The 11,765-nt window shown below is 39.1% G+C and overlaps 1 protein-coding gene across 3 annotated transcripts; it reads left to right on the forward strand.

Moving 5' to 3' along the window:
- The first annotated feature begins 1,009 nt into the window (after positions 1–1,009).
- On the forward strand, positions 1,010–11,559 carry LOC131220733 (uncharacterized). 3 transcript variants are annotated; one of them, XR_009158806.1, is made up of 8 exons: positions 1,010–1,269; positions 3,441–3,541; positions 4,351–4,419; positions 4,810–4,874; positions 5,712–5,772; positions 5,845–5,898; positions 10,829–10,912; positions 11,147–11,281. XR_009158806.1 is itself a non-coding variant. In XM_058215548.1 (7 exons), the coding sequence occupies exons 1-7, from the start codon at positions 1,098–1,100 to the stop codon at positions 11,423–11,425; spliced, it is 801 nt and encodes a 266-aa protein (XP_058071531.1). In that variant the 5' UTR covers positions 1,011–1,097; the 3' UTR covers positions 11,426–11,559. The 3 variants fall into 3 exon arrangements, 1 of the variants encoding a protein (XP_058071531.1); XR_009158805.1 differs by lacking the exon at positions 10,829–10,912 and adding an exon at positions 5,964–6,048 and having other exon boundaries at positions 11,147–11,260; XM_058215548.1 differs by lacking the exon at positions 10,829–10,912 and having other exon boundaries at positions 1,011–1,269; positions 11,147–11,559.
- The last annotated feature ends 206 nt before the right edge of the window (positions 11,560–11,765 follow it).

The following is an 11,765-nucleotide window of genomic DNA, read 5'->3' on the forward strand; positions in this document are numbered from 1 at the left end:
TCAAGTTGAGGTCAACCAGTGGCCGAGCTGAGTCGAGCTGAGGCCAACTCGACTCAATTCGACTCAATGTATACCCTTAACCACATTACATTATAGAAACAATGTTGAATGAACGCAAACCATTAAAAACATTTTGAGGGACATAAAAGTTTTGAATCAAGTTAATCTCTTCTTCTTCTTTTTTTCCTTTCATCTAGATTTATATGACATAATTAATAGATTGGATGTCAAATAATCATTACAGTGGGCATTAAGAGGATTTTAATGGTGAATATCCAATCACTAATTTTTTCCTCTGGGGTGGTACACTTAAAATTTATATCCCCCTCAATTTTTGGGATCAAGCCATGAAATGATACCTTAAAATAGATAACAACATTGATGAAACACATACATCATGGTAAGGCCCACCGAACACCAACCACCAGCCACCGGGCTAGTGGCAAGGGGAGTAGCCAATCCGTTTCCGAACTCTTGGGGGCAGAGCAACTCGAGTCCCATACATCGTGGTGAGGTCCACATAACGCAAACCACCGGCCATACGCGCGGGATGCCCGAGGAATCCTCACGTGCGCACCAGAACTCGTGAGAACTTTTTAGGAACTCATCGCACGTGATGTGGGCATAAAATCTGAACCGTTGATGCAGTTTCCCATAAAACCTCAGGTCCATGTGAGCATTCCTCTGCATAGGTTTTAAGTTGGTCAGAATGGGGCCCACAGTTCAGTGATCTACACCGTCGGACTATTGGGTAAAATAGCGGATGGACCACTGGTCAAAAATCCTGTCAATAAAATAATCATAGCCTTTCAATTTGTAGACGGCAGTAGTCCATCAAGAAAAGAATCAGGGCAACTATCCTCATTCGACTGAAAAGGCCCGGAAATTGGTGGCCAGGATCTTCTTACCCTGAATATCTTCCGAGACTTGACCGTCCACATTGAAACCCAACGGATCGGATAACTAAACCATGGCCCCACTTTAACGAAATAAAACCCGAGTGATCCAACAGATCGGGTCGAGGATCCTATCATTCCTCCTCACGGATATGGAGAGACAGAATCACAGATAGAGAGCTGGACAGAGGACCGGCTTATATGGCGGGAACAGGTTTTCAAAGCTCGGCTATCCACCTTTGGTCGAGCGATCTCAGCCGTCCATTTCCCCTCACAGATACCATCAGCAAGAGATCTTCTCTCAAACGCTTGAAAACGCCATCTCTTCGCTCTCTCTCTTCCTCGTCTCGACCCCTCACACCTCAATGCTCCTGTAAGGACAATTCAGACATTACTCCACCCACCTTATTGATACATACACCCTACTTTTACACTACTGTATTGCGGAAAGAGGGTGTATCTATCAATAAGGATGGATGCAAATATCATTTCCTCCCTTTTTTGTTTGTTGATTTTGCCTAGTCGCGACCCTCTCCCAGCTCGCTTTTGGGAGCCTGTAAGGGTAATGGACAGATGATCGGAACCGTCCATCGTGTGGCCATTATTATGGATGGGCCGTGCTCCACTAATCACGATAAATGGACGATTACGGTCATTGATATTTAGCGATGAGTGGGAGCCGTTAAAAATAACAATTTTAACATTTCATGTTTGACTTCTCAAATCAATGCTCAGGATCTTCCCTTCAATGTAATTTTGGGTAATGGCCCGTCTGAAATGGCTCGCAGAAGATGGGTGGTTGCGATCATCCATCCACATCTTCATGTTGGCACCAAATGCTGGTATCCAACTTATCAAGCACTCAATATCGATGTGATATGTGAACTGTGTGATCCGGGCCGTTCATCTACTGAGTTCTACTGTGGATGGGCCATACGCCAGTAATCGCACCGTCAGATGATCCTGGCTACCCCTTTGGAGTACTTGTGCCCATTAAATGTTGACCACTGCCTGGACTTCTTCTTCTTCTTCTTTCTTAAAATTTCCCAAACCACCCAATTAGTAATCCTTAAACATTGTCCAATCAGTCGCCACGATTACCCTTCCAGCGTGAATTTTCGGCATAAGGCCCATCCCCAGTAGGGCCCAAAAAATGAACACTTGACATGGTAATTAATTTTCATATTGCTTGACAACTATCATTTTTATTTTCCACATATCACTAATATTACTGATAATATCGAACACTAGGTCAACTATACTGAAACTGTCAGTATTCTAAAATTTTCTAAATATCATTGATATTTCTGATAATATCAGCAACATTTGTAATATTATTGATACTGGTGATATTTTGAGAAGAATCTCTTATAAAAGTTCCTTGGTATCAATGATGCCAATGATAATATCCTGATACGGGGAAAACATCTGGAAATAGGCGAAAATCGACATAAATTTTGGAGAAGGTCCCAAAAACCCCAAATCCATGTTTATGCATGATTCTCATGCATCGACATAGATTTTCAATGGGAAAACAAATAACATTTGAGTGGAAAATGGAGGAAATCATAATCTTCTCCATTTCTCAGTTTAAATTGAGAACGGATATGTGCAAATTTGATATGTTTATTAGTGAGGGCAGATCTATCGACTGGTCATAGTTTTTTTTATTTTGAAATTTTTTCCAATTATTTAAAAATAAAAAAATTGTTCAATTGGCGATATGTTTTTCATGGTTAATTAATTTGGAAAATTTTATATACTGATGAGTATTAGCCTACCTATTAATTGGCTACAAATTTTATATACTTATTTTGTACCATTTTTTTTGACAGCGCATCATTAAGGCCCCAATAAAATGGAAGCTTATTATGCCTCTTCAAATAGCAACGTGGCACGTATGTAGGATTTCGAGATGTGTACTAGGTGGGACCCACCATGTGATAATTTGGTCAAGAGCTCGGGCTGTTTATCTTACAGGTGGGCAGGACAAGTACATAATAATTGATGCGCTAAAACATACATGGCCTACCTGATGCTGAACAACCTGCATTTTGGCCAGATCATCCAGCTGGTGGACCGAACCTGAAAAGTGGCTCAGATGTCTACACATGCTGTATTCCCCATGGGGCCAATGTGGTGTACAAAAATGATAGTTTGAACACTGATTGTTGCTGCAAGCATGGTTCTAAGTAAATACAAGGGCCATTGCCTTTAAACACAATGGTAAAACCTATTTGCTGTTATATTTGCACAAATGCAATTTTTAAGGCCTTGTTGTAAACCAAGAGGTTCCACCATCCTTTTGATTATTTTGTTCTGTATAGCATTCAATGTACTGAAAAGTTCAATTATTTCTAGAGCACTTGTTTATTGGTCCTGTAGTCATTTTTTAAAAATATACAAGTAGTATTCCACAGGGCAGAATGCAGCCATTAGAGAATGTGAATTTTCATTTGAATTTACTTGGTGGACATGCTTTTCTCATTATCAAAATGCATATTGACTTGCCATGCCATGTTTGCTTTTTTCCTCTCTGGACAGCTGAAAGAGGTGATGCAAGCTCCTCGTTGAACGGTGTTGGAGGAGCTAACAGTGAAGTTCCTCATGAGAATCCCCTACAAGTAGTTTTAGTTTCTCCCCAGGTATCTCTTGTGGGATCTTGTTAGACCATGTTCTGCCTTGTAAGTGATCGGTCTTCGTTTTTTTTTTTTTTTTTGCTGGGCAATTCCTGTACTTTTCTTATCTATCTGGTGGCCTGTGATTGAAGGGTTAGGATCTTTCATTCTGGGAATTTTTTGGGTCATACCCCATCCATCCATGTTGGGACTCATCATGTCAGTGGTCTGGTCCCTGGACCATGGTACCTCACTTACACAATCTGGGTACCCCTGTACCTTATACATGTCCTGATGCATCAGGACCCTGTAATTCCTCCTATCAGCTGTGCACTCTGGACTTCTATTAACTAGAAACTGCTGACCTGTTCCAAGTCCCAATGGCAATGAACGACAAACAAGGGATATTTATGCTGAGAAAGCAAAATCTGAGGTGCAATAAGAGGACTGGCATATTGAGTTTCTTGCCATTATTAGACAGCCTGTGGTATTGGAAAGTGGCTTTATCCTCCAACATTCTTGAGGTTGATGCACAAGTAATATGCGCTGCAAACATTCAGTTTAATCAAGAGGAAATGAAAACAGTCAATGATGTTTTTCAATATTCATAATGAATGCTAAGGAACGAAATTACAATCTGGTTATTTACACTTCATTAGTGTGACAATTGCAATTCAATTCAACAGTGCAGACGAATGCACACAAAAGGAGTGGTGCATTTTCACTTTTGTTAATTATTTCATGCAAGAATCACGTGATGTAAATTTTCAATGTTGGGTTTCAGGCAACCTCAATTTATGGTGGGCAGACACTAAGATTTATGTTGTCCTTGGCAGATTCCTGGAACCGCAGGATGTGTTGCTAGAACATGTGCAGCGTCTGCTGTTCGCCTGCATCTCATCGAGGTACTTGTAGTCCTTGCTGTTCCCTTTCATCCCAATCTTGGCCGCACTTCATAGTGCTTTCAATTTCATTCAGTCCATTTTTGAATGCTCAAGGAATAGAACTTCAAACTTTCAATTTAATAGGAGGAAATCACCAAACTTAATGTTTCCTAGTCTTCATAATGAGGAAATAGCCATCAAATCAAGTTTCTTTCATTTCTGACTTGAAAGTAGTGTAATTGCATTTTGGAGCCCAAACCCTCAAATCTTTAATATGAATACCAAGGAAAATACAATTTAGTCATTCCCACTCATTAGATGAATATTTTAATTCAATTTGTTAGTGCATAGTATCTCACACTTATTTTGTTGTTACTTTTCTAATTATGCTAACATTTGGACTCCTCTCAGCCATTAGGATTTCAGGTGGACGATGCGAAACTGAAGCGTGCAGGGATTGGATTGCATTATTGGCCGTATCCTTTTTGGAGCTCTTGATGTTCTGTTTGCCTGTTTCTGTGTATGTGCATGCCCGCATAGCAGTACTCTAATCTTGGATTTGTGAGAAGGTTTCCATAGTAATTGAGGTTCATGATCTTTATGGGAACTTCTGTTCTACATTGGTCGATATTTTTGTCCCATCCTTTTATGGGTTCTTTTGCAATTTACTCTTCATGCTTACTGGGTGGGAAGTAAATTGCAATTTTCATATATTTGGAGTCCTCTTCCTTTATTTGGAACCAAGAAATTCAATATTTCATGCGAAAGAAGCCTTTCGAAAAAAAAATAATCATGCTGGAGAAGTTCAGTATATAATTTGTGCGGTGCGATGGAGTGCAGCATGTGTTTGCAAAAATTTAGTCAGGAAACTGTAGCAATGCAGCAGCCATATAAATGGCATACATGATACATGTACATCAATCCAATCCATCTGCCGATCAATCAAAGCCTGAAGTTTGATTGATAGCACAATCTTAACTGTCTGATTTCTGACCATTTCCCTTCTTTAACCATCCATTTGATAGGAAAGGTCCGGATCATCTGATCAGTGTGAATTGTGGGGTCCATGGGGCCCAAGATTTAGAAGGCCTGTATTGATGAACATGTGTGCCATGTATGTGGTGGATGAGTTGTTGTAACTTGGGTAAATAGTAGTAACATGTGCTGCTGTCTAGTCCTTGTGCATTAGTTTCTAATCCTTTGCAATAAGAATTTCTGCATCCACTCTCCTTCTTCTTCTTCTTCTTCAATTGCCCGTTTATTTTGGATTTTCAATAGCAATATGTTCTCTATAATTAACCAACTAAAACTAGAAATGTAGTTGTTAAAGTTCACGACTCTTGGGCAGCATTCAAGGAGTATTTCGGAAGACAGGTATGTAATTGATGTTAAAGGATGCAGTTCATACTCTCGGCAACTTTATATTTCTTTGATCTGTTCATGCAGGGTGGGGAAAAACGGTTGTTGGCATTTACAAAGAGAGGAATGACAGTTCATTCAGTGAGTTCTTATCCTCTCGATCAGTCTCTTGCTGTGTAGGACTGAAGTCCTATTCTGATATGGAGGTACAAATGCGGGACAAGTAAATATTAGGTGCATGCAAATTGCCTGTAGTTCATTATTGCAGTATAGGGATGTAGAACCAAATGGGTATTTGTGATGAAAAAGACAATTACAGATACCTTTAATTCTTGACAAGAACAATGATACGTCATATGTATAAAATGACCCAACAAATTTATGAATTGTTTTGCTTACATGGTTTTTCCACTACTTCTATGTTGGTGATGCAGTCTAATTTGGGCCCAAAATCCATGGGCCAGGCCCATCATTAAGGAGGCCCAATCCTCCTGATTAGGCAGTTAGCTATGCAAAATCAATCATCTAGCCATGCAATGAAATCTCATTAGATCTCTCTTATCCATTAAGCACTTTTCTTATTCACTTTTCTATTTTTGCAATAAGTTATTACTTCTTAATGACATTAAGAATCTTTCTTATTTGTATGTCTTAAAGCTTATTTAAGGGCCTGACATGAGTCATATCAAGGCATCTTGAAAATGAATGAAAATTCTGGCTATTGTTTCTACTTTATTTGCGATTCATGTGCTTAATTTGAAGGAGCCCACATTTAGGTGGATCCTTCCCATTAGCCAGCTAAGCCAGTTGGGATTACCCTTGTCTCTATTTATATCTCAAATTGAAACAAATTATTATAATTTGTCCTTGCAGTTGAAAACTTGGGTTAGCACACCTAAATACCCATCTAAGAGATAGTTTGCCTGCTTTTTAAGCTAAAACTCCGGATAAGGGCAACTAAATGCCTATCCTTGAGGCATTTTGCCCTCTTTTCAAGCAAAAACTCCTGGTAAGGGCACCTAAATGCCTATCCCCGAGGCATTTTGCCCACTTTTAAGCTAAAAATCCAATTAAGGGTACAAAAATGCCTATTCGTGAGGCAATGTGTCCACATTTCAAGCTAAAAGTCCAAATAAGAGCACCAAAATGCCTATTCTTGAGGCATTTGCCCAGTTTTGCAGTTAAAAAATCTAACTAGAGGAACGTAAAAACTTATCCTTGAGGCATTTTGCCTACTTTTGTAATTAAAAATTCCGGTAAGGGTGCCTAAATGCCCATCCATGAGGCACTTTGCTCACTTTTCCAGCTAAAAGTCCAGGTAAGGCCATAAGGGCACCTAAATGCCTATCTTTGATGCATTTTGCCCACTTTTCAAGTTAAAAATCTCAATAAGGGAACCTAAATGCTTATCCATGATGCCTTTTTCCCACTTTTCTTGCTAAATTTCAGGTCAAGGGTACCTAAATTCGTATCCTTAACACATTTTGCTCACTTTTCGGGCTAAAAATCCAGGTAGGGCACCTAAATGCCTATACTTGAGGCATTTTGCCCACTTTTCAAGTTAAAAATTCCAGGTAAGCCACTTAAATGCTTATCCTTGAGGCATTCTACTAATTCTTAAGTTTAAAATCTTGGTATGGGGACCTAAATTTCTATGCTTGAGGCATTTTGCCCATGTTTAAAGTTAAAAATCTTAGTAAGAGCACCCATATGCCAATCTTTGAGGCATTTTGCCCACTTTTCGTATTAAAAATATTAGTATGAGCTCTTAATGCCTATGCTTGAGGCAATTTTCTCACATTTATATTTGAAAATCTCGTAGAAACATCTAGATGCCTATCCTTGAGGCAATTTTGCCAACTTGTCAAGTTAGAAGTTCCGGTAATGCAACCTAAATGCCATTCCATGAGATTCACTCACTTTTTAAGCTAAAAATTCTCATGCGGACACCTAAATGCCTACCCTTGAGGCACATTCCCTACTTTCCAAACTAAAAATAAGGTGAGGGCACTAAAATGCCTATACCTAAGGAATTTTGCTAGCCAAAAATTAAAGAAAGGACACATAAATACCTGTCCTTGAGGCATTTTCCTACTTTTTAAGCTAAAAATCATGGTAAATGCACAAAAAATGTCCATTCTCAAGGCCCTTTAACACTTTCAAGGTAAAAACCTGGATTAGGGCACCTAAATGCCCATCCTTGAGGCATCCTTTCCACTATTTAAGGCAAAAATCCAGGGAAAGGCACCTAAATGCCTATACATGAGGCATTTTTCAAGTTAAGGACACATAAATGCCTGTACTTGAGGCAGCCTGCCCACTTTTCAAGTTAAAAATCCATATATCATCATGTAAATGCCTATCCTTGAGGCATTTTGCCCACTTCTCAAGCAAAAACTCCTGGTAAGGGCACCTAAATGCCTTTACTTCAGGCATTTGATCACCTTTAAATTTAAAAATTCACGGAAGGGTGCTTAAATGCCCATCCTTGAGTTATTTTGCCTAAAACGATCCAAATTTAGGCACCTAAATGCCTATTCTTGAGTCAATTGGTCCACTTTTCAAGTAAAAATTCTCAGTGAGGGCATCTAAATGCCTATCCTTGAAGCATTATGCTCACCCTTCAACCTAATAATCAAGGCAAGGCAGAAAGGGTACCTTAAATACCTATTCTTGTGGCATCTGGGCCACCTTTAAAGCTGAAAATCCATTAAAGAGCACCTAAATGTCCATCCTTGAGTTATTTTGCCCAAAACAATCCAAGTTTATGCACCTAAATGCCTTCTTAAGTCAATTGGCCCACTTTTCAAGTAAAAAATCTTGGTAAGGGCATCTAAATGCTCAACCTAAGCATTATGATCACTTTTTTACCTAATAATCATGGTAGGGGAACCTTAATGCCTCTTCTTTTGGCATTTGGGCCACCTTCAAAGCTAAAAATCCATGTAAGGGCACATAAATGCTCTTCCTTGAGTCATTTCATTGAACTTTCCAAGTTCAAAATCCAAGTTAGGGCACCTAATTGCCTATCCATGAGGCATATTATCCACTTTTCATGTTAAAAATCCAAATGAGGACACCTAAATGCCTATCCTTGAGGCGTTTTGCCTACTTTATAAGTTTAAAATGTAGGTAAAGCACCTAAATGCTCACGTTAAAAATGCAAGTTTAGGCACCTAAATGGCTGTCCTTGAGGCATTTGACCCACTTTTGAAGTTTAAAATGTTAATAATAGCTTTTAAACGCTCATCCTTGAAGCATTTGGCCACTTTTCAAGTTAATAATGTTAGTAGTGGCTTCTAAATGCCTATCAATGAGGCATTTTGACCACTTTTCCAGTTAATAATCTCGATGATGGCACCTAGATGTCTTTTTTGTGGATTCCCCCCGCCCATTTTTTGAGTTAAAATCCTGGCAAGGGCACATTAATGGCTATACTTGAGTCATTTTGCATAGTTGTCAAGTTAACAATCCATGTGAGAGCACCTAAATGCCTATCCTGGGCAAAGTGCTTGGCACCTAAATGAACCAAATCATTTCCCTGTTGCAAAGTGCTTTCTTAGGATATTTTTATTATTTTCAACAGTCCGTTTATCATGCACAAGCTGATTGAGGATATTAAGAAAAAGGGCGGGCGTGGTTTCCCATTCAAAGCTGACATAGAGAACGCTTTTGACTATGTCAAATTTTCTTGACCACATGTTAGGTAGAATGGGCTTTAACTTTAGATGGAGAAGCTGGATAAGATCATGCATCTCTTCAGCATGTTTTTCTATCCTCTTCAACGACACTGCAATAGATTTTTTTAAAAAGCCATCGTAGCTTACCCCAAGGAGATCCTCTCTTCTGTGGAGATTAGTGCTTCTAGCTGGTATTTGGTTGATTTGGGTTGAGCAGAATGAGTCGCGTTCATCTTCAGTCTCCTGATGAGGTGCTCAGGAGGGCAAAATTGGATATGTTCTTTTGGTCCTTGTGTCACAAGCCCTTCGTATCCTTATTGTAGCTTCTTTTGATTCTTGTTGCTTTGGTCAAGGATATCTAGATTTAATAAAGTTGGCATGATCCTTTTTTTTTTTTTTAATTAACATGAAAAAGAAGGCTACACATCTTAAGGAACACTTTTAAACACCGTTAATCGGTGTTTCAATTTTAAAATAGGACTAAATGGTTTTAGGATATACATTTAGTTGGCCTTTCAAAGTTTTAACATGAAATGTCAGAGAAATACCATAAGGATAGGCATTTAGGTGCCTTTATCTAGAATTTTAAAATGAAATGAAGCCTGCACATCTCAAGAATGCTGTCTAGGTGCCTTTACCTAGAGTTATGATTAGAAAATAAAGCTAAATGCCTTTAGGATTTGCATTTAGGCGCCTTTTCCTAGAGTTTTCACATGAAAAGAGGGTTGAATGCCTTGAGGATAGGTATATGGTTGCCTTTGTCTAGAATTTTAATATCAACGGAAGACTAAACGTCTTAGTGATAAGCATCTAGGTGGCTTTATCTAGAATATTGATTTGAAGATGGCTAAATGCATTTGAGGGAACTTAGGAGTAGCACCAATAGGTAATAAGATGAGGGAAGGTGTTTGTGGTCATGTGCAATGACGACCAAGAAACACACCAGTTTGGAACGAGTTGGTTCAAGTTGACGGCTTTAAAAGGGAAAGGGAAATGCTTAAAAGGACATGGATGGGGAGGTAGTAAGAAAAGATTAGATGACCCATGGTTTAACTGGGTATCTGGTCCTGGATAGAGCGGAATGGAAGAACAGGATTCGTTTAGCCAATTCCAATTACTTGCGATAAGTATAAGATGATGATGATGACCTAATGGATAGTAAAATTGCTACCCAATTGATAACTTACTATTTTCAAATGCTCCTGCCTACTTGGTTGCAAATACACAACCCCATTCAAGTTTTCTATCCTTTACGTCCGGTGTGTCCCTCACTGACTAGATTACACATTTGCTACCTGCACGATTCATTCCTGAAACCCCCGTCCCCTCCATTATATTGCTAATGACCAAGCTTGTTTACCCGAAATTGCCCCATCACAATAACATTACAGCTGCGTTCTTGAAGTTGTGAAAGTGCTGGTAGAGATCTGGTAGAGGACCTTTTGATATTCATTGAAGTGCTTGATACAGGACAGGTATACCTTTAATATCCATGTGACAGAAACCGTTTATTCCATTTCTTGTATATTGGCTGTTCTTGTGTTCTTGTGTAACTGCCCATTGTTCGTAGTTGTGTTAATTCCTTTTGTAACTTCTTCAAGAGCTTGTGCTTGAATGCAATCACTCTGTTGTTGATATTTAAGGCCTACTTGTGATGTTTTCAAAGGAGAATTTCAATATCAAAAGCTGGTCTCCTTTTGTTGCTGCAGGATTTCTCTTACAAGCAAGGCGATTGGCTCATTTTTGGATCGGAAACTTTCGGCTTAAGTCCTGAAGTTTTGCTTGACTGCAGCAACAAAAAGTTTGGTGGCGGAACAATTCGAATTCCAATGGCTGAAACTTATGTCGAATGCCTAAATCTCGCTGTGAGTGTTGGCATAGCTGTGTACGAAGCATCCAGGCAGCTAAACTATGAACAACTTCTATGCAAATATGGGACTTCTATCAACAGCCAAAACTCATTTGTTTCCGAAGATATATTAGCCTAATTGTAGAAAGCATGTGTATATCTTCTTCTTTTTTCCATTTCTCCTGTGAAGGTTTACCATGCTTACAATTCTGAGGGGACCCAACGTAATAGTCTGTCGGTGAATTTATGTAAAATGCAGCACTTGTAATGTTAGAGTGAGGTTGTAAATAGCAATATATGATTATACAGGGAAATGATCCTATGAAGTCGACCTTACAGTTAGGTCTAGTACTGTGGGCCCCACCATGATTTGTGTCAGACATCTGAACTGTGCATTTGGTGAGTACCCTACACTGAAACAGTGCAAAAATCATTTCATGGGACCCACATGAGTTTCAGAATAGCCCGAAATTTGGTGG

The sequence above is a fragment of the Magnolia sinica genome, chromosome 1 (genome assembly GCF_029962835.1).
Source record: "Magnolia sinica isolate HGM2019 chromosome 1, MsV1, whole genome shotgun sequence".
Classification (NCBI taxonomy): domain Eukaryota; kingdom Viridiplantae; phylum Streptophyta; class Magnoliopsida; order Magnoliales; family Magnoliaceae; genus Magnolia; species Magnolia sinica.